The sequence below is a fragment of the Lepidochelys kempii genome, chromosome 15, assembly GCF_965140265.1.
Source record: "Lepidochelys kempii isolate rLepKem1 chromosome 15, rLepKem1.hap2, whole genome shotgun sequence".
NCBI classification, from domain to species: domain Eukaryota; kingdom Metazoa; phylum Chordata; order Testudines; family Cheloniidae; genus Lepidochelys; species Lepidochelys kempii.
This window is the reverse complement of record NC_133270.1, coordinates 15924870-15947149: the sequence shown is the minus strand read 5'-3', so window position 1 is coordinate 15947149 and position 22280 is coordinate 15924870. Positions and strand designations below refer to the sequence as shown.

The window sequence follows — 22280 nt, the reverse complement described above, 5'->3', positions numbered from 1 at the left end:
CATCATACAGGTTTCAGAGTAGCAGCCGTGTTAGTCTGTATCCGCAAAAAGGAGAGGACAACTTGTGGCACCTTAGAGACTAACAAATTTATTTGAGCATAAGCTTTCGTGAGCTACAGCTCACTTCATCGGATGCATTCTGAAGTGAGCTGTAGCTCACAAAGGCTTATGCTCAAATAAATTTGTTAGTCTCTAAGGTGCCACAAGTCGTCCTCTCCTTTTTACACATCATACAGTGTAGGCATGGAAAAGAAAAAGTACACACAGTCTCTGAGAACAGATTCAAGGCTCACAGTTTGGGCTATACAGAGAGAACAAGATTGACTGCATGCTTTCTTACAAGGGAATGGATGAGAAAGTCTTGTTGCTTTAAGAAGCTATACTAAGCAGCACATTATATTGTCTAGCTCCTTCAAATTTCTTCCCAACTAGATTTCTCACTCCCATCTTCTCTTTCTCCTACTGTTTCATACAAGAAATTTCCTGCACTCTCATGCCCTGTTCTTTCATTTACTGCAATTGAGACATTTTCTTTATCATCCCTCCATGGTACCACTGCAGTAATAAAACAAAGCTATGGCATAGATACAAAATTATGTCAATTTTCTTTCTTTTTGAAAATAATGGTTGGTAATTAATAAGCATTTCAAAGTAAAGCTGGGAGAGGAATAGGTTGTCTGTCATCAGGAAGATGCGACGCCAACAGATATGTTCCTCATACTAGAAAGAAACGAAGCTTGTGAAGGGCACAAAAATTTATGACAAATAAAGAAAGTGACATCAAATGGGTTTAATTAAAGAACGGTAATGAAACATGCTAAACTGAAATAAGGAAATGTGGAAAGGATGTCTATCTAGCTGTATATCCAATTATTACTGAACAAGGCAAAGTAAAATAGAAAGCTTAAAGAAAATATATTCCACAAACCCTTGGCCAATGTGTCAGTCTTACATTAAAAAGTGAAACACCATCCATCCTGAGCTTCACAGGCTGGGTCTCCGTTTAATAGCCCAGTTCCTTACAATTATTATTTTTATAGGGACTATTAAAGGGGGGAAACCCCCACCATATTTACTATCCACTATTTCTCTATGCATTTTTAGATTAAAAATGAGGGGAGGAGGAAGGAGAAAGGGTATGCAAATGGAACCAACCAAGCCAGTAATTTGTAGCTGTGGTATTTACCTAGCTGTCATTCTTTATTAAATGATCCCTGTTAAAGTTATTTCCAGAAATTCTCTAATGGTGCATTTCAGTGCTGCATCTCAGAAAAGAATGGTGATCTAAAGGGAGAGAATGGCAGGGAAAGAGAATCTGTCCAATAGCACAAGTGAAAAATGACAGAATCAACAGAAGCAAAGCCCAAAGGAGCTCATACTCACTTGCCCGTGCGTTTTAATCTCTCCGATCGGAAGTTCTCATAGTGCAAATCTTGAGTCACTTCCTGCAGGTCCTGCATGTGTGTTCTGGAACAGGTAAAAGAATAATATTTTACATTTTTTGCCAAACCGTTAATCAGCCTCTTCAATTCACGGTTTCTATTACATAAATCACTATATTTGGGACTAAATCCTAGATAGAAACAAAGGCCAAGTCCTCCACCCACAGAGTAACTGGAACATTAATACCCACACCATGGTTTGTTTGTTTGTTTTTTTAAATGGGGCTTAAATTTCTCTCTTCCTGATAATTACCTTCAAAAACAAGAAAAATTCTGCTGTCCATCATTGTCCACTCCTTCAGAGGAGATGTTTGCAGTAATCTCCAAATTGTAGTAACCCTTGCTTTTGCCTTATGTTTAGTATTCAAAAGATATTTTAGAAACTATGTCCTAAAATACCGTTTATAACTTCAGACTAGGTAGAGCTCCTTAGCAACCTCCGAGAACTTTCAGCTCTCAGAACAACATACATCAAAGCTGACCACCAGAGGGCGATCTCTGACCAGCAGAGGCTCTACTTATTGCACTAGGACTCCGCACTGAATTTCCAGTAACAGAAAAGTTACCATAATAAACTTTCATTTAAAAAAGCTACATAGCTAAATTATACATACAAGGTATAGTCCTAAATCGGGTTTACTGTATTTAAGTGGCACTTTCTAGATTGTCAGGGCTTAAGACTTTTAAAAATACAAATCAATGAGAAAAGTTTCGTCTTCCTGCTGCAACACTCTACTTAAAAGAAACCCTCAAACTTACAAGTTACACTCTGACCCATCAGCGCATGAGGGATATAAAAAGACAGAGTGGTACAAGTGAACACTATACAATGTGAATCACAGCAAACAAGGGTGGAGTTTTTGAGAGTGTAGAAGTAAACTAAGCACAGCAGTACAGATCAGTGAACGGGAAGAAAGGAGAGAATGATTCTCCATGAGTACACTCCTAAGTAAGTGCTACCAAACAAGAAAGAAGTTGTAACAGGTTAATTTTAAAGCACACTGCCATCATTCATCACAAAGATGTAACAGCATAGCTGTCAGCCTAATGTGAGTCAAACTGTAGACCACTCTCTCGCTGAAGATAATAAACACTTAAAAGCTTTCTGACCAAATTTAGCACTGAAAGCAAGGGAAGAACAACACTGGCTTCAGACCTGTCTAGTGCAGGTGATGTGCAAACTCCCCCTTATGTGCAACTATGCCAAAGCAACTTGATCCATACCTTCAATAGCCCTGCGCTGTTCCATTACTGGACCTCCACTGAGCAGAGAGTGCTAGTCATGTCCAATATGAATTTGGATTGACCTTAGCCCCACAAGTGCCCATCTAAGATGATGACAATATGATCAAATAAGAGAATCTCTTATGCCAAGAGTCTTTGTGAAAAAGCATTTGGTGACATATAATTCATGGAGTGAGGTGAGGGGGTGGTTATACTATTGTTATGCTATCTGAATTAAACAGATGCAACAATTCCTTTATAAAATGACAATATTAACAATGATAAATCCAAACGCACTGTCATGGGCTATGATTAGTATTTGTAATTTGCACTGAGATAAAGCCTGGAGGCCCTTAGGCCTCAGTCCCACTAGCTCTTCTGCACAGGTGGACACTCGCACACCCAAGGAGCCATGTGCAGGACAATGGTCTACGTCTGCTACAGTAATCTTTAGGTATTATAAAGATGCCAATGAACATCTTAAAACATCCTTAAACTACACTGCATGGAAAGAAGCAAAAAAAAGTGAAACGTCAATCTAAGTAGACTTAAACTCCATGGTATACTACAAGCCGTCTTGACCTGTGGAAAATTTTCTTTATGCTCCAAATTTTACTAATAGCTTAATTAGGCCAAGCAAGGATGCTACAGATAACCAATCAACTCTTAAAGTTAATACAAACAGCATTTTGTTAAAAACCCATCACAGGGAAGTAAGCGGCAAAGAAGTCATCACATATACTTACTTGTAATCATCACACAGTTAAATGTACAGGATGCATTTTGTACATCATTGTTCCTTGCTATGGGCAAATGAATCCAAAAATAGAAAAAGCAAAAGCAATATGGCTAGAATGAAATGAAGTCTGTGTACATAAATGAAAAAAAATCCATCAAAGGCACCTCCTGATTCAACAGATACGTAATGCCAAAGATTAAACACATGCCTTTACTTACACCAGCATTGTGCGCAATTTAAGGAAGTCATTGTGCTCTGGATTCTCAACCTCAACCACTCCCCAAGGGTAAAGGCGACCTCGGATTTTTTTTCCTTTCACCTCAATAAGTTGGTTGGACCCAATAACAGCAAAGGGAATGCTAGCCTAGACGAGACAACCGAGCAAAAGCAACGTAAGTTCTCGAGAAGCATAGAAATACATTTCAGTATTGAAGGGAAAAGGCAAAAAAAAGTTACCAAACCAATGTGACTAAACCCGTTAGCATCAGAGAACAGAACATTGCCTAATCCTATACCCTATGCTGTACATAACTCCTCAGTATTAATAACTGTAACCTTGTTGTGATCAGTTTTGTCTTCACACCTGTGTAAAGGAAAATTATTTACAGGTTGTTGTTTTTTTTGTTTTCAGTTAGAACTCTTATTGTTTTAGGAGCTTTTTGCTTTTGTTGAAGCACAGGTCACGTGTGGCCTGTCATCTGACATAAATAGCCCATGGAAACTTGCCAGTTACAGTAGAAAAACAGAATAGAGAGTTAGGATGATGGATAACAGATAGCTAGAGACATTCACAGTTTAAGGCACACTGTAAAGTGTTTATGCAATGATACCTGTAGCACAAACATGAGTGACTGAAATAAATTAAGATCTTCATTACTGATTTAGTTTTGTGAGAGGCAAGAAGTGAAGTATGACAGTCAGTCAGATACCTTTGCCTCGCTCTCCTCTGATCTTATTTCAAATTCTGGATTAAGTCAGAGGATTGGCATCTCATTCTAGCATCTGGTGGACATCTGCCTACATTTTAAAAAGTAAAAATCGAGCACCATTGGACTTCAGAGAATCCAAGACTAGAATCAAAGGGAGTACTTGCAAGGTCAAGACTGAAGTGCTTTACTACAGCTGCATGGAAGCAGTTCATGTAATATTTGGTTCTAAGGAGGACTATCATTCAGTTCTGAGAGAATAAAGTCACAAATTTTCAACAAATACATTATAACTGAATATAATATCTGTAAGAATCCTGTAGCTTTATAAAAACTAGTTAAAATAAAATGATCAGTCTTTTCAAATATCAAGTGAAGAACTCACCTTCAGAACCCTGGTCTGTTCTTTGAACTCCTCATCTTCATCAGAATCTGCATCAGGCAACTGGTAAATCCTAATGCCATGCTCAGCAATCTCATCCAGAACCTGAAGAATTGGGGAGGAGGGGAGCCCCCACGGGAGGTGCACAAATTGGAAAGAGAAAGATAACAATCAAGTTTCTATCTGGCTAGAGATCCACTATAGGTTTTAAGTAGATATCTTTGATGTACAGGTCTGCCATCCAAATTCTCTTATCCCCAGAATAGGAAATCCAGAGTATGTTTCCTACTCTTAAATAGCTTGACCAAGCAACAAAGTAAGTCATTAAAACAATTTACATTTGGTCTTTGGTTTTGTATACTTACCCACCTGGTTATTACCTGAAACTGTTTTAGCTTCATTGGGAATCTGCTTCTACCTTAAAACTTCCATTGTGATACAGTGTTGTTGCAGCCGTGGTCCCAGGATATTAAGAGAGACAAGGGGGGTGAGGTAATATCCTCACCCACCTAGTCTCTACCTTAGAACTATATATTCACATTTTATCTCCCGTCACTAAATGGAGGCTACCTGGACTTTCAGTCCAAAAATAGCTGAAGAAGGACGGCACAAAAATAGGTAAGTGTCCATTTAGAGAGCAGTAGCTTGAGGTATAGGAAACTAACAATTGGGAAATAATTACACAAACTTGAGAAGGCTGGAGGAAATCCAAATTAGGCTTTGTAGGACTTTCTCACACAAATTTCATTTTAGTCTGACAAAATTATGTCTCCATACTTGAAAGCACTGAAGGGCTTTGTTAATTAATGTAGGTTCTCTTTTTGAGCAGGGTAGGAAACACACTGATGCAGAGTGTCAGAAATAAACTGAAAGAAAGAGTTTCTGAAATTAGCTTTCACTGAATTATTTACAATTTTAAAAAGCCAAGGGCTACAAAATTACAAATGGTTAAATATGAATGACAGCTCTGCCACCTATGTCCCCATTACTCAAGGGGATCTAGATTTGGGACATCAAAGTGCATGGTGAGATATTCTCAAACTCATTTTACTGTATGTTTATATCATGCTGGCACCCAAATAAAATAATTAAGCTTAAATGTAAACAAGCTGATTCAAATAGCTTCTAAATTCAGTAGTTTATATGGTGACAGTTCACTGAATTCAAAGTTTTAATTAAAAAAAAAAAAAAAATCCTGCTGTTACCAGGCGATTAATCAATGGATTTGAACTTAACTTCAAAGAATTCAGTTTATTAACATACTAAAGTTGGAACTCATCACTTGCTATGGATATTAACCTTATTAACAAAAAATAGCACTATATTCTTGCACACATCTTTACCGAGATTAAGAGAGGCATGGCACCTGCCCCAGAGAGTTTACAATCAAAGATAAACATAGGTCTTAAACACCAACAAAGAACAGGGGTATTGAAGAGACAGCAAGAAGTTAAAAATAATATTACCTATAGAACAAGCAAATCATTAACACAGTTGGAATGTATACGTACTGCCCTGCCTCTCTCTGGGAAGCAGGAGCAGACAACACACAAGTAACAGTCAATGGTAAAAAGCAAGGACCAGAAGTGGATTTTGAGGAGATATTCATTACTTACAGCTTCAAAAAATAGCAAGCACAGATCATGTGTGCGCATCCATTATATATTTTATATGCTATATATTCAAAAATGGAACAAATGCTAAATTAAGTTTTATATCACCTAATCTGTAACTGTAATTAAGTCCATGTCCCACTTAGAGGATTTTGAATTACTTTCTTTCTCCATTTTAACAGTGAAAGATATCCTCACACAATTCTCCTTACTGTAACTAATGTCTGGGATTAACAAACACTAATCTGTACTTCTGTATACATACTTTTCCTAATGAAATCACTGCAGGGGTAAACAGCTAGTTTAACTCTAGACCTCTGGCAGTGTCAAAAGGTGATATTTAATTTTCCCTTCAAAACAGAGGAGAACTGTGATCCTATAAACTATTAAAAAAAAAAAAAAAAAAAGCCTGAAATGAGAATTTCCTCCTTCTATAACATTGAGGAGATTCTGTTCAGATAAAAGGAAGTGTGGCTGTTCTTAGCATCACTGGGAAGAACATTTAGCTCTTCGGTGGAAAGTCAGCATTCCATCTTCAAAGTTATCTTGGATGCTCCAGACAACCCAGGAACTGTGACTGTAGAAACCACCCCTCTGGTATTCCAGTGGCTGCAGCTACACTAGCAAGTCAGTGTCTGTTTAAAATAGCAGTGCAACTCCAATGGTTAAAGCCCTAGTGTAGACCAGGCTAAGGCCTCCACGTCAAGAAAGCAAGTTTTCACAACACAGTAGTAAAGCCACTGAAGTCCTGTCCACATAAGTGTTTACACTTTAATTAGCACTGATGTAACTGCACCAGTGTTGAAATAGGTACAAAATTAGCTAGTATAGATGCAGCTACTGAGTCCACAAGAGAGCTTGCTATGGAGCCTGCATCAATATCATTTGTTCCTATGAGTTTCTGTTATAATGGTACCCAATAAATCTGTTATAGGAGAAACTCTCCCATTCTACAGTTTTTATAATCCAAGTTGAAATGACTTTTAAGCTTTTTGTTAATCCAGGGTGGGGGCTAAGGGAACACGTACAAGCATGACCCTTGTGTATGTACCATCCCTATTCCTAGGATCTTTTCTTCCTGTGCAGAGTGTAAACCATCATTTTCAATGTAAAATATAATGAACCTGAAGTCACAGCAGCTCTGCAGTACCTACATGAAGGTCCCCATACCTGCAACCTTCTACACTTTTAGAAGAGAAAAATATGCCAAATAAACTATATGCCACATTTTAATAACATAATCTGAATATCTAAAGGGTTATGTCTTGGGTTTCAAATTTGGAAGTAAGGTTAGTTTAGAAAAATTGAAGTACAGCTTTCAATTATTTTATTAATTTTTTATTAGAAAGGGGGATTTTAAGTAAATTTCATTTTAAGAATCAAAACTAACTCAAGTCCACAACAACAGAGCAACTAGTTAAGAGGAAAAACATTTTGATGGGGAAACGTTAACCCCATTTCAACTGAAGACAATATATATATATATAACAGCAAGGGATACTAGCTTGGAGCCATATCAATCTAGAGGTTAGTACTGTTTTGCAGAATGCAACCCAACAATTTATTGGAGTTTACAGTATCCCCTAACGATGAGACATGAACAGCTGGTATAGGTGAAGCAGTACTGCAGTTTGTTGCTTCTACGTAGATGCATGGAAAAAGAAAGCACATTTAGCCTGAGTGAGATTTGAGAGATAAAAATGCAGCTGAAACAATAGAGGGAAAGCCAGCAACAAGGGGTGCTAGAATATATTACAGCTGTTAAACCTAGTGCTTTCCTGGGAGGAAAAAGAATTGCAATAAAAACAAACTGTATTTTATGGTTTCAACAATGAAACAGCATTTTGCGTCTTGAAATCTCAGTTTTATTGGCCTCAGGGGGTTCTGTGTTCCTACAGATTAGCATTCCCATGGGAAATTTAAAAAGTCAAAATACTAGTTCCCCTCTCATGAAATCATTCTTCTGAGCAGGTTTCCTTAGTGGCTTTGCATGGCACAGCTTGTGAAACCGCCTTGCAGTTCTTCCCACTCAAGAGTTTCTTTAATAAAAAAAAAAACAAAAAAAAAAAACACAACTTTGAATTCCAGCAAGACAAAACAGGAATTACTCCAAGCTGGGTTTCCTTCACAAGGACCACAACTGATCTTTTAGCTTGGTTCAAAGAAGCAAAACAAAAACACTACCTTAGATTAATCGCCAAATGGCAGAGACATCTAAAACAATATCAAAGCTCCAGCAAAGGCAAATTTTGATTCTTATTCCTGATAAGAGATTTTGTAACTGAGATGCTTTTAGTTAGAACAATATACACTAGCTAGACTTTCAAAGCTTTGGAACCACATTACACATTTTACTTAGTTAAACCATTTGTACTGACCTTTGCCAGTAGACCAAAAATAATTAAAAGTTGTTTATCTTCTTAACCACACCATAACTGGCAACAGTTTAGGAGCCTCTTATGTTTTTATGGTAAGACCAGACATTGCTGTAATAACAATGCCCTTCAATATAAATCAAGGGTATTTTATAAGATTTGTTTATTAAAAACTATGTTATGCTACAAACTGGGAAGGTTGAATTAAAATTTAGATTGATGTGAAAGGAATATGATGAAGTGAGGTTTCATCAATTTACATCCATTCATTATAGGATAGTTGTGCTAGGACTTACCTCTATTTGCCAGTATTGCAATAAAATATATATTTACCGCGAAACCTCAATCTAACGTCACTTAGGGGTTATGCTGAAAGCCAGGCAATCCAATTGAAGGAAGATCAGGAAATAGGTTTGCTTGCTGTCTGTATTTCACTGCAACTGCTGCTGGTAATACCCTCTCTGCCAGTACCTCATAATGAATGCCACATCACATGCATGCTATGTGATGCTCGACACTAAAGGGAGATCACCAAACAGTAGAGGAAAGGAGTGCTATAAAGAGAGGATGTTCAATCCAGGATACTGACAGCAATGACTGAATGACAGTCCTAGCAACTACTGAAATTTGGTTGGCATACATCCAGCTATGTTTAAAAAGAGAGTTGTTGCTTTTGGAGAAAGGGGCATGCATGCAGAACCTCTGCTTTTATGTCAGTTTAAATTTCAGTTGAAATATAAATGGGAGCAGAATAATCATTTTAGCATTGAATCTACCTTGTAATTTCAAGGAATACTTTAACATTACACACCCAAATCTGTATTTGGGCACCCAAATTTTAACTCCTTAAGCACTCAGCCTGCTGCCAAATGCAGAACTGGAAACTTTAACTCAGGTGACAATGCCCGAAAATTGGCTCCACAGAGCTCATCTAATGGGCCAGGGTAAACATGCTGAAAAGTCAAATTAGTTTAAAGATCAAATATCGTTTACATAAAAAGGTAGCTCCCAAAGGAACATACTAAACAGATAATAAACTCCTCTCACTCACCAGCCACCCCTAGTGCACACAAGCAGGGCTAACGCTGGTGTAAGTCGTACAACCAGATGTGTCTTAGAGGGTTGGTTTGTTTTTTTCTACAAAACTACAGTATTTAAAAGTCCAAAGGCTTAGACAAGACTTCTCCCCACAAGTTTCCTTTTTACTTTAATTAAAAGCAAATCTGGCTACCTAGATTTATGGAGAGTACAGTGCTATGACAGGCCATTTTGTGAGTCTCTCTCTCTCTCTCCCCCCATCAACGGTTTGGGGTTTGTAGTGACAAGGAATAGTGGTTGGATTTAGCTAACATGTGCTAGTTAAGCCTGACCTAAACTTAACCACTTTTCCTAGTCAAGACAAACCCTTGGTCCATCTTACAGAGAAAAGACCTGGACAAACCAAAACACCTGGAAAAAAAGATCCAGAACCCATTCTGAAGGAGTCCTGGAAAACATTCACGTAGATGCTCAAAATGCCAGTGTTCCCAACTACACAAGGAGCAAAAATTCTCCTGAATTTTTTTGTATGTTTTTAGGAGCTTTCTACTCAAACTATGGCACTGTAAAACCGACCCTAGCAGCCTACTGGCTGGAAAATCAACTCTTGGAAAGTCTTGGCAAACAGTATTAAATAAGGTAGGTAAATCTTTGAACACTGAAAGATTTACATTATCAGCTCTGTCTGGAAAACTTCCTTCTCCAGTACAGCCCTAAGTACATCCTGACATTCATGCAAACAAATAAGTGTCCTATTAAAAACTGATGCAGGGAGACATGCTTCTTTTAATAGCAATGAGGTTAGAGAACACATCTTGATAACACACTTAAAAATCACAGGGAAGTGCTGCAATAATCTTTTGGGGGACACACACTTCCCCTTGATCATTTCTACACTGTGGGCCAGATGCTCATCTGGGGTAATTTAGTGTAGTGCCAATGACTTCAGTGGAGCTGATTTACACTAGGTGACAGTTCGGTCCTATGTCTGAAATGTTCTGTGATTCAGCTAATAGTGTTCAACCTGTTTATTTTTATCTGGCTCCAGCCCTGTGCTGGTCCACATTTTTCTGACACTTGGGTGTTATATTTACCCTTCTCTTCAGCCTCTCTCTCTCCTTCAGTGTCAGAGTGTCAGCCTTGGCAATCACAGGGACAATGTTGACTTTTCCATGAAGAGCTTTCATGAACTCTACATCTAAAGGCTTCAGCCTACAAGAAGGAAAAAAATGCAACAAAAACAAATTAAACCTAAGGACTATTAAACATACATATTAAGTGGCAAGTATCAGGATTATTGCACTTGTACTAACAATATATAAGTAGCCCTTAATTCAAGGTATCTATGTAAACAATCTGTCTTGTAACTTTAAATGACTTGGCGCACTTATCTATTGAGCTGCTCATGTAAGGGTTGAATTGTAATTAAGTTTCCATCTCAATAATATGCATATTACCAGCTTTTGTGTTTCTGAGAATATTTACTCCTCCGTATTAAATTCCTACCGGAATAAGACAAAGCAGAAGGAGGTCATTAAACCCAAAGCCTGTTTTAATTGAGTTGGCTAACTGACAACTTGGGAAGTAACTCCATTAACATGAAGGTTAGTCTCCAAGACAGGGAAGTTACCAAATGCATGCTAAGGATAAAACACCCTAAAATATAAGTATTTATTTTCTTACCCATGCCCAAAGGGTGATATGAAGTAAAAACAGCAGTGGACTCTGTTGTCTATAATGTGGCGCCTGTTCAGACCACTCTCGTCGTGAAGGTATCTTTCAAACTGATTGTCAATATAATGGATGATTGTTTTGAAGCTGTGGTAGGAAGAAACAGAGGCTTCTTATACAGGCTCTATGTTTTTGGTTTTTAATAATTTGTGACAGCGAAGGGAGGAGCAAAGAAGGAATGTGTGCTCTGATTAACCCTTCTGAATAGAAGGATTCAGTTTCCTAATAAGAAAAGGAGGACTTGTGGCACCTTAGAGACTAACCAATTTATTTGAGCATAAGCTTTCGTGAGCTACAGCTCACTTCATCGGATGCATGTAGCTCACGAAAGCTTATGCTCAAATAAACTGGTTAGTCTCTAAGGTGCCACAAGTACTCCTTTTCTTTTTGCGAATACAGACTAACACGGCTGCTATTCTGAAAAAAGTTTCCTAATACTGTCTCTTGTGGAGCACTTGGACGATGAATTTTAAGAACTGTTCAGTGTGTGTGATACACAACAGCCTGCCCCCTAACTACTTATCTCTGGAGCAACTTTAAATTCACTTCTGTTGGGTGAAAAGGTTAACGGCAAGTTCAGAGACAAACTCAATGGTGAGACAAGACAAAGACAGGAACATAGGGTGGGTTTTTTTGTTTGTTTGTTTTAAGCCTGCTGACAAATGGCATAGCCAGGATATCCTCTTGATTAGCAGTTTGACAACCCTGACCTTAGAATCAGGTTTCTATAGTTACCTATAAAAATTCTGGTATTTTAGTCTGCTTGAATTCAGTCTGAATATATTTGAAAGACATGTGCTCAAACATCATGTGATTTATTAAGCTAATTTTTGCCACCATCCTTATGTTGGCAAATTCATACTTATCTCAAGGCAATTTAAAATATGCATTGGAAGAAAGTAATGGAATGTCAACCTACGTCTGATATGTTAACTGATACCACAAACAGTGGGTGAAAAATAAAATTATGGCTTTTTTTAAAAAAAAATGCATGTACTACCAAGCAGATTTATTGTTTTTGAACACCCCAATGTGTACTAGATGCCCCACAAAAAATTTAAAAAAAAAAAAAAAAAAGACACATTCCTTGCCCCTAAGTGTTAACAATTTAAATAAGTTTGGTGTGACAGCAACAAACAATGAAGAGAGGGGAGAGAGGCAAGGGAGCCCAGAGGATACAAACATAAGATTAAGCAGATACTTTGTGTCATGTGTACAATTTACCATTCACTTTTTCCCCACTTAGATTAACTTTAAATGTGATTTTTCTGTTGTTGAAGGGGGAGTGGAGGTGGGGTTTGAGGAGTTAGAAAGGAAGACAACAGTGAGAAAGCAGGGAGAGACAAAGGGAGGGAGAAGTTAAGTATAAGGAGAATGAAGGTGGACAGCAAGTTGGCGGAGGGCAAAAGAGTGGGGGTTAGACAATCATTGCCTGTTGCAAATGTAGACTGTAACAGGGAGGTTTTCTTGCTTTCAACCCTAAGGATCCTGAGCATCTGATCAGACTGAAGGCACAGAATCTATGGTGAGGTATAGCCCTTGTACACAGCCCTCTTAGCCCGTTCCACCTCTTGGAAGGACATTTTGCTACCATTGGCAAATCTGTTATAGCTGTGCAAGTGTTGGTACAAAGGGATTCTAACTTCATTCAGGTCATCCAGAAGAATAGCCCCAGGGCATATCCCCTTTCACTGTCTGCCTTACCCTCATATAGAGCTTCAACTCTGACTTAGGAGAAAGAGGGACAGAATGACACTGTCAAGATGGTGCTGTCCTCAACTATCACCCAAACATTTTTATTCCCTTTTGCTCACAGAAGCAGAAAAGATTATCTCGGTCTACATGTCTTAGCTATAACAAACAAGCATAAGGGATATAATTAGGGATGTAAAAGGTTAACTGGTAAGCAACAGTCTTATCCATTAACCCACCTTAACCCTTAACTCCGGGCTGGAGTGGGCCCAGCTGGAGTAGTCCCAGTCCCATCAGCCTCAGCCGCACCGGCCAGTGGGATCGACCCCAACCACTTAATCAATTAACCATTTAAATGATATATTTGTAATTGTTTAAATGGTTAAATTTTTAAACGGTATTTACGTCCCAGGATAGAATTAACATCCACAGAAAAAGTTTACTGAATTGTTGGAGAATGACATCTAACCTTAAGCCTGAAAATATCATTATAACAACCTAAAACATGATATGAGGGACTGGAAGTAACCAGGGCCAAGACAGACTTCTCATTGAGAGCATTCTCCCCCACACCAGCTCAGTCACGTTTTTATACACACAGAAATAGAATTAGCAGCAAGTTTTAAGCTTTTTGATTTACTGGTTAACTCTCATACATATCTGTTTACCTGGCATTTGATGGGCATTTCTTGAATGTCTTATTATTTATGTTACTGTAAAACCTAGGTTACAATAGGAGTTTCAGGTTTGTATTGAAATGCAAGCAGAAGAGACGCCTCCAATATACTGTGGTATGCCTTCAAAACTGAAACTACAGTGACCTGGAAATACATGGAAGATGTAGGCGTCTCCTTTCTTGCACAATCCACGGAGAACCCATCTGTAAACTGATACCTTCTTTAGGTCAGTCATATTAGTAACAGAATTAACATGCATATTTCTATTGTCTCTCTCATTTGTACTTCACTGGTTATATATTTTGTTGTAGGGAAAGAACGAACGAAAGAAAGAACAGAATCATAGAATATCAGGGTTGTAAGGCACCTCAGGAGGTCATCTAGCCCAATCCCCTGCTCAAAGCAGGACCAATCCCCAACTAAATCATCCCAGCCAGGGCTTTGTCAAGCCTGACCTTAAAAGAGCAGAGGAGTGTCTTAAAAAATTACTTTTGTGAAACTTCAGTATTTTCTTGCTAAAACTCATTTTTAAATTCTAGCATTTGTAGTACCCAGACATGTTGAAAGAGGACAATACATTTTATGTTGCTGTTGATCTTTTAAACAAAACTCCCTTTAGCTGGTGAAAGATAATGAGATTGAAGAGACATGAATATTAGAACAGAAACCAAGTACAGTATAAACAATGGGAAAACACCCCTGGTTACAAGTGTCTCTGGCAATGTAATTCATTTACGTGCAGTTTTATAGTCCTAACTGCTGTAATTTTTCCTATAAACGTGGCATTAGTGTATGGCACCTTCTGATTTCCGGGAAACACCTGGCTTTGCACCACTATGATATCATTTTACTTAGAAGACAGCATATCCTGTACTATGTACCATAACCGCAAACAACGAAATTATTACATTAAAGAGTTCATTCGGGAAAAATGAAAAATAAACCTGAGCTGCCAAAAACTACAAATTCAGCCTCACAAAAGCCAGGAACAACAGAACTGATAACTATCAGCAAACCAGTAAGCTCTACTGAAAAGTGACCTATCACACTGGGACAAAGATGAAACAAAGAAAATATAGTGAATACCTGTATCTAACAAGTGAGTTGGGTTGCTGTATTGTTGTCAGCAGCCCCTTTGATGACTGTCTAGTCAAAGCCAGGACTGAGGGAGACTGCATGCAGTGCAATAAGCTGCAAAGGCTGCATTTAGTTATGTTTAGGAACTAGAGCACCCTTGTCTTGTCAGGATTCTGAAACTGCCATAAAGAATCCTCCGTCATACTTCAGATTAAGGATATATTTATAAATTACACACAAAAAACAATGTTAAGAGTCTTAAGGTTCCAAAGTGAAGCACTCAAAAGTTAGGAAGTGCCAGAATTAAGACTGTCTACAACCTTCATTCACTCCCCTAGAGCATATGCATTATCACAGTTTTTTCCCACCAGGGGCCTACTGCATTGAGTGCACAGGATGGATTGTGCTCACTGAATGCACATCTGTTCAGTAGTTTGTTTTATCCTCATTTGTGTGTGCATATATCATTAAAGTTCATATAAATTAAACCAGAATGTGATCAAAGACTATCAATGAATTTGTACAACAGAGTTAGATTAAGGTTCCACAGGTGTTAATCCTGGCCCTTCCTAACTTTTGAGAGCTTGACTTTCCAATCTTAATGTTCTTCCAACAAAGTTTTTTGTATGTACCTCCCAAGGTTTCTAAAATAGCAAACTAAAGAAAATACACTCCATCATATGATCACATGGGTCATCACCAGAGTTGGAGCTTTTAGATCCACAGCACAGACCTCTGCCACTTGAGCTAATGGAGTAACTAGCAGCAGTAGTAGAGTGGCATCCTCTGTGTAGACCAGTAACTAGATGAAGGTGAGATATATGCTTTGCCAGAGGGCTTCACAGACATTTGATGACACCAGAATCAGAAATCTTGGGTTCCACCCCAGGTTCTGGAGGAAAGTGATCTCTAGTAGTTGCAAACCCTTATACTCTGTAACCCCCAAGCCTGACCACCTCTGTCTTGTCCTCTCCAACCTGTGCAAATCCAGTCCCAGTCTTGTCTCTTCCCCTCCTCCAGCTCCTCAACCCAACATTATTTCCCTTCTCTTCCCCAACACACTTAATATCTGGCTCCCAGTCCAAGACCCAGTCTTCTCCCGGACTCTGTCTTACAACACCCATCTCCCTCCCCAGATTGCAATTTTTCAAAGGCTTGTAACTTCTAATTTGGGCAATTTTTCCCACAGAAACAACAAAAGGCAACCCCCCTTGCTAAATTTCAAGCCCCTGCTCAAAAGTATGGAGGACACTATGGATTCACAACAAAAATAATTATTACAGCTGTTTTTTTGTTTTTTTTAACATGGGCAAAACAATGTATTTTTTCCTAATCTGGCTCTCGGAAAGGGATGAACCCTTTTTGCTGAAACTTTCCAAAGCCTTCAACCTAAGTCATACACCTGGAATGAAAAATCTCAGCCTGAAAGGTTACAATTCGGCAAAGTTATAAGCAACTGAAAACAGGGACTTACAATAGGAAGTGTCAGGCAACCTTAAGTATAGGTGGTGCTACCAACTTCGCCTACAATAGTTTACAAAGTGACAATAGATGTCAAAAGCATGAATAGCATGCATTATAGATGTTAAAAGGACTTTAGTCGAAGGTGCTACACATGGTTATAAATCAACTTTATAAGCACCAATTGGACTAAATCTGTAACAATTAGTCATTTATTAAAACATTAACGTTTTATAAATGTAGCCTTTGTATAAAGTGTCACCAAATCCTCTTCATATTCCTTACAAAAATCCCATATGTCCTCTATGATGAGGGATGCTACATGTTTCCTCCACATCTCCCATGCACTTTGGCATAGCAAATCTGCTGTGCATTCCTGACCTTCCATCGCTAAGACCCATGTTATCATCCAGATATGCCTCAATCAAGCCACTGGTAGCAGCAGCAGCCACAACAATGCCACACTCCAGAACCAGAATGGTCATTCACATCCAACTACAGGGTTACATTAGACTAAAAGAATGCCACCCTACATGAGATCCAATCTCCTCTTACAGCTGTTTAAAAATGCTTTGCAAACAACACTAACATGCACATTTCAGAAATAAATTTATAGAAGTGGGAGAATATCTATTTTCTTATTCATTTCCCCCACCTCCTAGGGCTGCCCTTTCCTGTCCACAGGCTGCTACTGACTACCTCCTCCCAACTCCCACTAATTGTCATTGTTCCTCCTAGGATGGGAAACACATATAACATGTCCCAGTCTTGCTCTTTGAAATACAAACTCTTGAATTTGTCCCTTCAGTGAATCCAAGGGCAGAAAGCAGAGGCAGTTGGGTGGGATACCTAGTCAAGAAGATGCAGTGTATTGCTAGAATGTTAATATTACCCATGTGGCAGAAATCTCACGCTACTTTGCTGACTTTCATTGCATCTCATACAACCATTCAATACTAGCTGCCCTAGTGAAGACTTTCTGAAAAGGCCAAAGGACATCCTGTGTGCTCTGACTACCATTCCTTCTGTCACAATGAAACAAGTTTTAATGGCCAAAGTGGTTGGTGAGCTATTTCTACAAAGGATACTGTTTCCTTGTGTGTGTGCACAACCATTTATAAAGATTCTGTACTTAGAATCATAGAATATCAGGGTTGGAAGGGACCTCAGGAGGTCATCTAGTCCAACCCCCTACTCAAAGCAGGACCAATCCCCAACTAAATCATCCCAGACAGGGCTTTGTCAAGCCTGACCTTAAAAATCTCTAAGGAAGGAGATTTCACCACCTCCTTAGGTAACCGATTCCAGTGCTTCACCACCCTCCTAGTGGAAAAGGTTTTCCTAATATCCAACCTAAACCTCCCCCACTGCAACTTGAAACCATTACTCCTTGTTCTGTTATCTGCTACCACTGAGAACAGTCTAGATCCATCCTCTTTGGAACCCCCTTTCAGGTAGTTGAAAGCAGTTATCAAATCCCCCCTCATTCTTCTCTTCTGCAGTCTAAATAATCCCAGTACCCTCAGCCTCTCCTCATAAATCATGTGCTCCAGCCCCCTAATCATTTTTGTTGCCCTCTGCTGGACACTCTCCAATTTTTCCACATCCTTCTTGCATGTGGGACCCAAAACTGGACACAGTACTCCAGATGAGGCCTCACCAATGCCGAATAGAGGGGAATGATCACGTCCCTTGATCTGCTGGCAATGCTCCTACTTAAACAGCCCAAAATGCCGTTAGCCTTCTTGGCAACAAGGGCACACTGTTGACACATATCCAGCTTCTCATCCACTGTAACCCCTAGGTCCTTTTCTGCAGAACTGCTGCCTTGCCACTCGCTCCCTAGATAGGACAAGACAGATTTTTAAAAATTTACTATGGAGGGATGGGGGACAGGGAAAAAAATTAGACATGAGAATTCACTGTGTACATCTTCCAAAAGATACACAAGTGCTATTTTGCAGGAAAATTGTTTCTATCATATACTCTGAAGTCACTGCTTGTGTTCTGAGAATTTACACTGGAAACCTAGTACAGAATTTTATACTAAGTTATTCAGATGTGTCTGACTCCCCATGGAACTAGCTTGCTTAAAAAGCCTGCACTGAGAAAAGGAGGGGCGGGGGAGAATCTGAACATGTAGGTCTCCAAGAAACATCTTAATTGAATAAACAAGGGCATTAGAACACAATCAACAGGAAGGTCTCATTGTAACACAATACACTGGCTTAACAGCTCTTAATTCCAGCGAAAGGAAGCTCAACTCAACATTACTGACAATGAGCAAGACTGCACTGCAGTCCAAAAAGATATTTTACAGTTATTCAGAAGTTTCTGTTTTAATTAGTTTAACAACATAGACTGAGGACAAGGAAGCTGAAGATACAATTACCGCTACCACCACACTTTTGACCCTTCATCCAGGGAATTTCAAGCACGTGTAAGAGACATGGTAAAAGAAGCTAATCACTCCCATTTCAGAGTGGTCTTCTTGCAAAGCACTCCATAGACAGGAAAAAATAAACCCGTTTGCCAACAATATTCTTCACCATTATCTCAAATTTTGTCCGATGTACACCACAAGATTTTGAAATGTGGTGTTTGTTAATTGTAGTTATATCAGCTGTTTATCCCCTGCACAAAAGCTTGATTTTATGACTATTTATTTCCAGTGGCATAATATGTAAATAAGTCATCTGCTTATTTAAGGTTTCTTTTCTCTGTTTAGTGCTGCTTCCTTACAATAAAAACAAATAGCTGAGAGAAATGAATTTTACCAGGGATTCTTAGCCTCCAGTTGTATAGGATGTATAAATAATCGAGAGTCCCCAGTTGGCACGCCGCTCACCAGTGCCAGTATATTGCATTTTCATTTAAAATCCAGCTACCACAGGGGTAGTCTTCCTTCTTTAAAAATAGGATGGAGCTATCCTTCCTTTCTTAATCAAAATGCGTAAGTAGCGCCCTACCAAATTCACAGCCATAAAAAAATGCATCACGGATGTGAAATCCAGTCTCCCCACATAAAATCTGGTCTTGTGTGTGCTTTTACGTTATACTATACAGATTTCACGGGGGAGACCAGCATTTCTCAAATTGGGGGTCCCGACCCAAAAGGGAGTTGAAGGAGGGGGTCACAAGGGTATTTTAGGGGGTTGAAATATTGCCACCCTTACTTCAGCTGCCCAGCTCTGAAGGCAGCACAGGAGAGTGGTGGCTGGTGGCTTGAAGCCCAGCTATGAAGGCAGAACTTCCACCACCTGCAGTGCAGAAGTAAGGATGGCATAGTACGGTATTGCCTCCCTTACTTCTGTGCTGCTGCAGCTGCAGAAGTAAGGGTAGCAGTACCGCAACCCCCACTACAATAACCTTGCGACCCCTCCCACAATTCCTTTTTGGGTCAGAATCCCTACAATTACAACACAGCGAAATTTCAGATTTAAATAGCTGAAATCATGAAATTTACAATTTTTAAAATCCTATGGTCATGAAATTGAACAAAATGGACCGTGAATTTTGTAGGATCCTATGCATAAGTCTAAATTAGCAAGCTGTACAGAAAGACTTCCATCACTACAAAATGACTGTATTTATATCCTAGAGATTAATTTGACTGTATAATTCCAACCAACTTCATTTGGAGTCACATCAGGGAAGAATTTGGTCCATAATTCAGAGATTTTTTTTAATCTATTATGGGATGTTTTTGCAATGGGGAGGCAGGAAATAAAGGACAAATATTCTACTCAAACTTGATTTATACTTGAATCCGGTGCTATTGAAGTTATTTGGGTAAATAAGAATCTAAAACTAAGCTAAATGCTGATTAACTAAACTAGTTTCAACCACATGGCTACAGCTCCCTTCTAGCACCTCTCTCAATGTAGGGAGCCCTTGACCCTCCTTCTACAACCCCCCCACATTTGTCACCTTTCCCCTGTCCCACCATTCCCACACTTCAGATTCTATATTTGCCAAACATCAGAGAAACTATTTGGAAGAAGATTCCTATGAAAAAGAACAAAGTATGAGAAATTTACGGACTATTTTTATAAGTGTTTTCTTTCCAAATAAATATGGACGGAGTAGGAAGACAATCTCTACTGTGATCCCTAGATAACAATATATTGCTATTAAAAAAAAACAACAATGAAGTGGTTGCTTCCCTTTGCATGTCACAAAATACAGGAATAATACACACTGTTCTCCAAAGACCACTCCCATCCACTGAATCACCAAGACACATATAAAAAGGAGAGAACAAAACACTAGGATTAACATATACATATAACACCATAAGCAGAGATGGATTTAAAGATTCATCCCGGTGGCTAAAACAGACATACCAGTCCTGGCTGTTAATGGCATCGCCATATCCTGGTGTATCAACTACTGTTAAACGGAGTTTCACCCCTCGCTCCTCAATCTCTACTGTAGAAGCTTCGATTTGGACTGTTCTCTCTATTTTCTCTATAATAAAATAATGTTTTAAACATTAGTATTTCTCTTGTTCAACCCCACAGATGCCCATGTACCAGATTTATTTAAAGTGTATTGTAACCAGTTACACCTCCACCGCTATGTAATGCAGAATCCTTCAGAAAAACATGCCAAATAAACTAATAGAAGTGCAACTACAATCTATGATTAACTGAAATACCCAGAACATAATGAGTGGAGAAACAGTGGTATGCCACATGTAATTATGCTGTGATGATCATTTTTTAACGTTTTATTTTTATAACTTTAAGAAGTGTGCTAGGTTCTTTACAGACAGGGAGTTCTTTGTCCTAAGGTGTTTATAATCTAGATTTTAGACATGACCACTGCAAGGTAACAATCAGCTAGAGGAAGTGGGGATTACAGTAAAATCACATCGTCAGTTTAGGCATATAGACATCTTATGGAGTTTGGGGGTTTGGTTATACTCGTAGTAACAGCAGAAGTGAGTTTGTAGGAGGGAGACATCAAACCTTAAATTACGAGAACAGAGTGGCTTAACCAACAGTGATTCGGAGTGCTGTTCCATGCATCAATGGCATGGAAGCAAAACGAAGTGGGCTTCATGGCTGAAGTCATTGTCAGAATGGAGGAATAATGGTGGGGAGGATGTGAAAGGAAACAAGGTTGGAGGTGTGTGCTTGGACTGAATGATGTAGGGCCTTAAATAAGAACACAGTCAAATTTACCTGCAGCTCCAGGAATGTAACGTTCTGGATAAAGATCAGTCAGGAATAAACTGTTAATTAAGGTGGATTTTCCCAAACCAGATTCTCCTGCAAACAAGATCATTTCAAGTAATTAAATACCTTCATCTTCCTTATCAGCCTCCCTGTAACCCCTACAAGCCTATGTAGTGGAGTAAAAATAATTTGTTCAGCCAGGGTCCACCCTATCTTTTAAGATAAAAAGATCAGAGACTCAGCTAAGCAATGCTAAAGAAAAAAGAAAAAAGAAAAAACAAATCTTTGGTATTTGCTTACATATACGAACGCATGAAAATTCTAAATGTACTCTATTAGATTTAACAGTGCAAGCAAAAATGTCACAACTGCAATGATCACATATATAAAAATACCCCCTTTACATCACAGCACTTCCAAGTCTTGAATCAAAACAGTGGCAAAGTCTTCAAACCTTTTCTCTTTTACTTATGAAATCAGAAGCCATGACATTCGAATTCACGTTTTTGTAAGTTTTGAGGTTTTCTTAAGCTAGAGATGCAAATCAGCTTTATTTTTTAAAACCGCTGTAGCACTTCAATGTAGACACAACATTTCGCTGATGGGAGTGGTTCTCCCATCAGCGTAGATAATCTGTCTCCTAAAGAGGTGGTAACTGGTCGATGTAAGAATTCTTTCATCATCCTAGTACTGTCTACACTGAGGATTAGGTTGGCTTAA

General features: G+C 38.8%; 1 protein-coding gene across 7 annotated transcripts in view; it reads right to left on the bottom strand.

The window, feature by feature from the left end:
• Positions 1–22280, bottom strand: part of LOC140898772 (septin-2) — a 63262-nt gene that overhangs the window by 28726 nt on the left and 12256 nt on the right. For 5 of the 7 annotated variants that reach the window (XR_012155092.1, XM_073313140.1, XM_073313142.1 and 2 more), the window contains exons 4-10: positions 21567–21653; positions 20724–20847; positions 11423–11557; positions 10834–10951; positions 4717–4818; positions 3624–3769; positions 1384–1467 (exon numbers count right to left, since the gene is read on the bottom strand). Coding sequence is in view for 6 of the 7 variants with exons in the window: in XM_073313140.1 (XP_073169241.1) it covers positions 1384–1467; positions 3624–3769; positions 4717–4818; positions 10834–10951; positions 11423–11557; positions 20724–20847; positions 21567–21653 (796 nt within the window). In the remaining variant the exon portion in view is untranslated. Of the gene's footprint in view, positions 1–1187; positions 1285–1383; positions 1468–3623; positions 3770–4716; positions 4819–10833; positions 10952–11422; positions 11558–20723; positions 20848–21566; positions 21654–22280 lie in introns of those variants that run through there. The other 2 variants (XM_073313145.1, XM_073313144.1) reach the window with 2 other exon arrangements.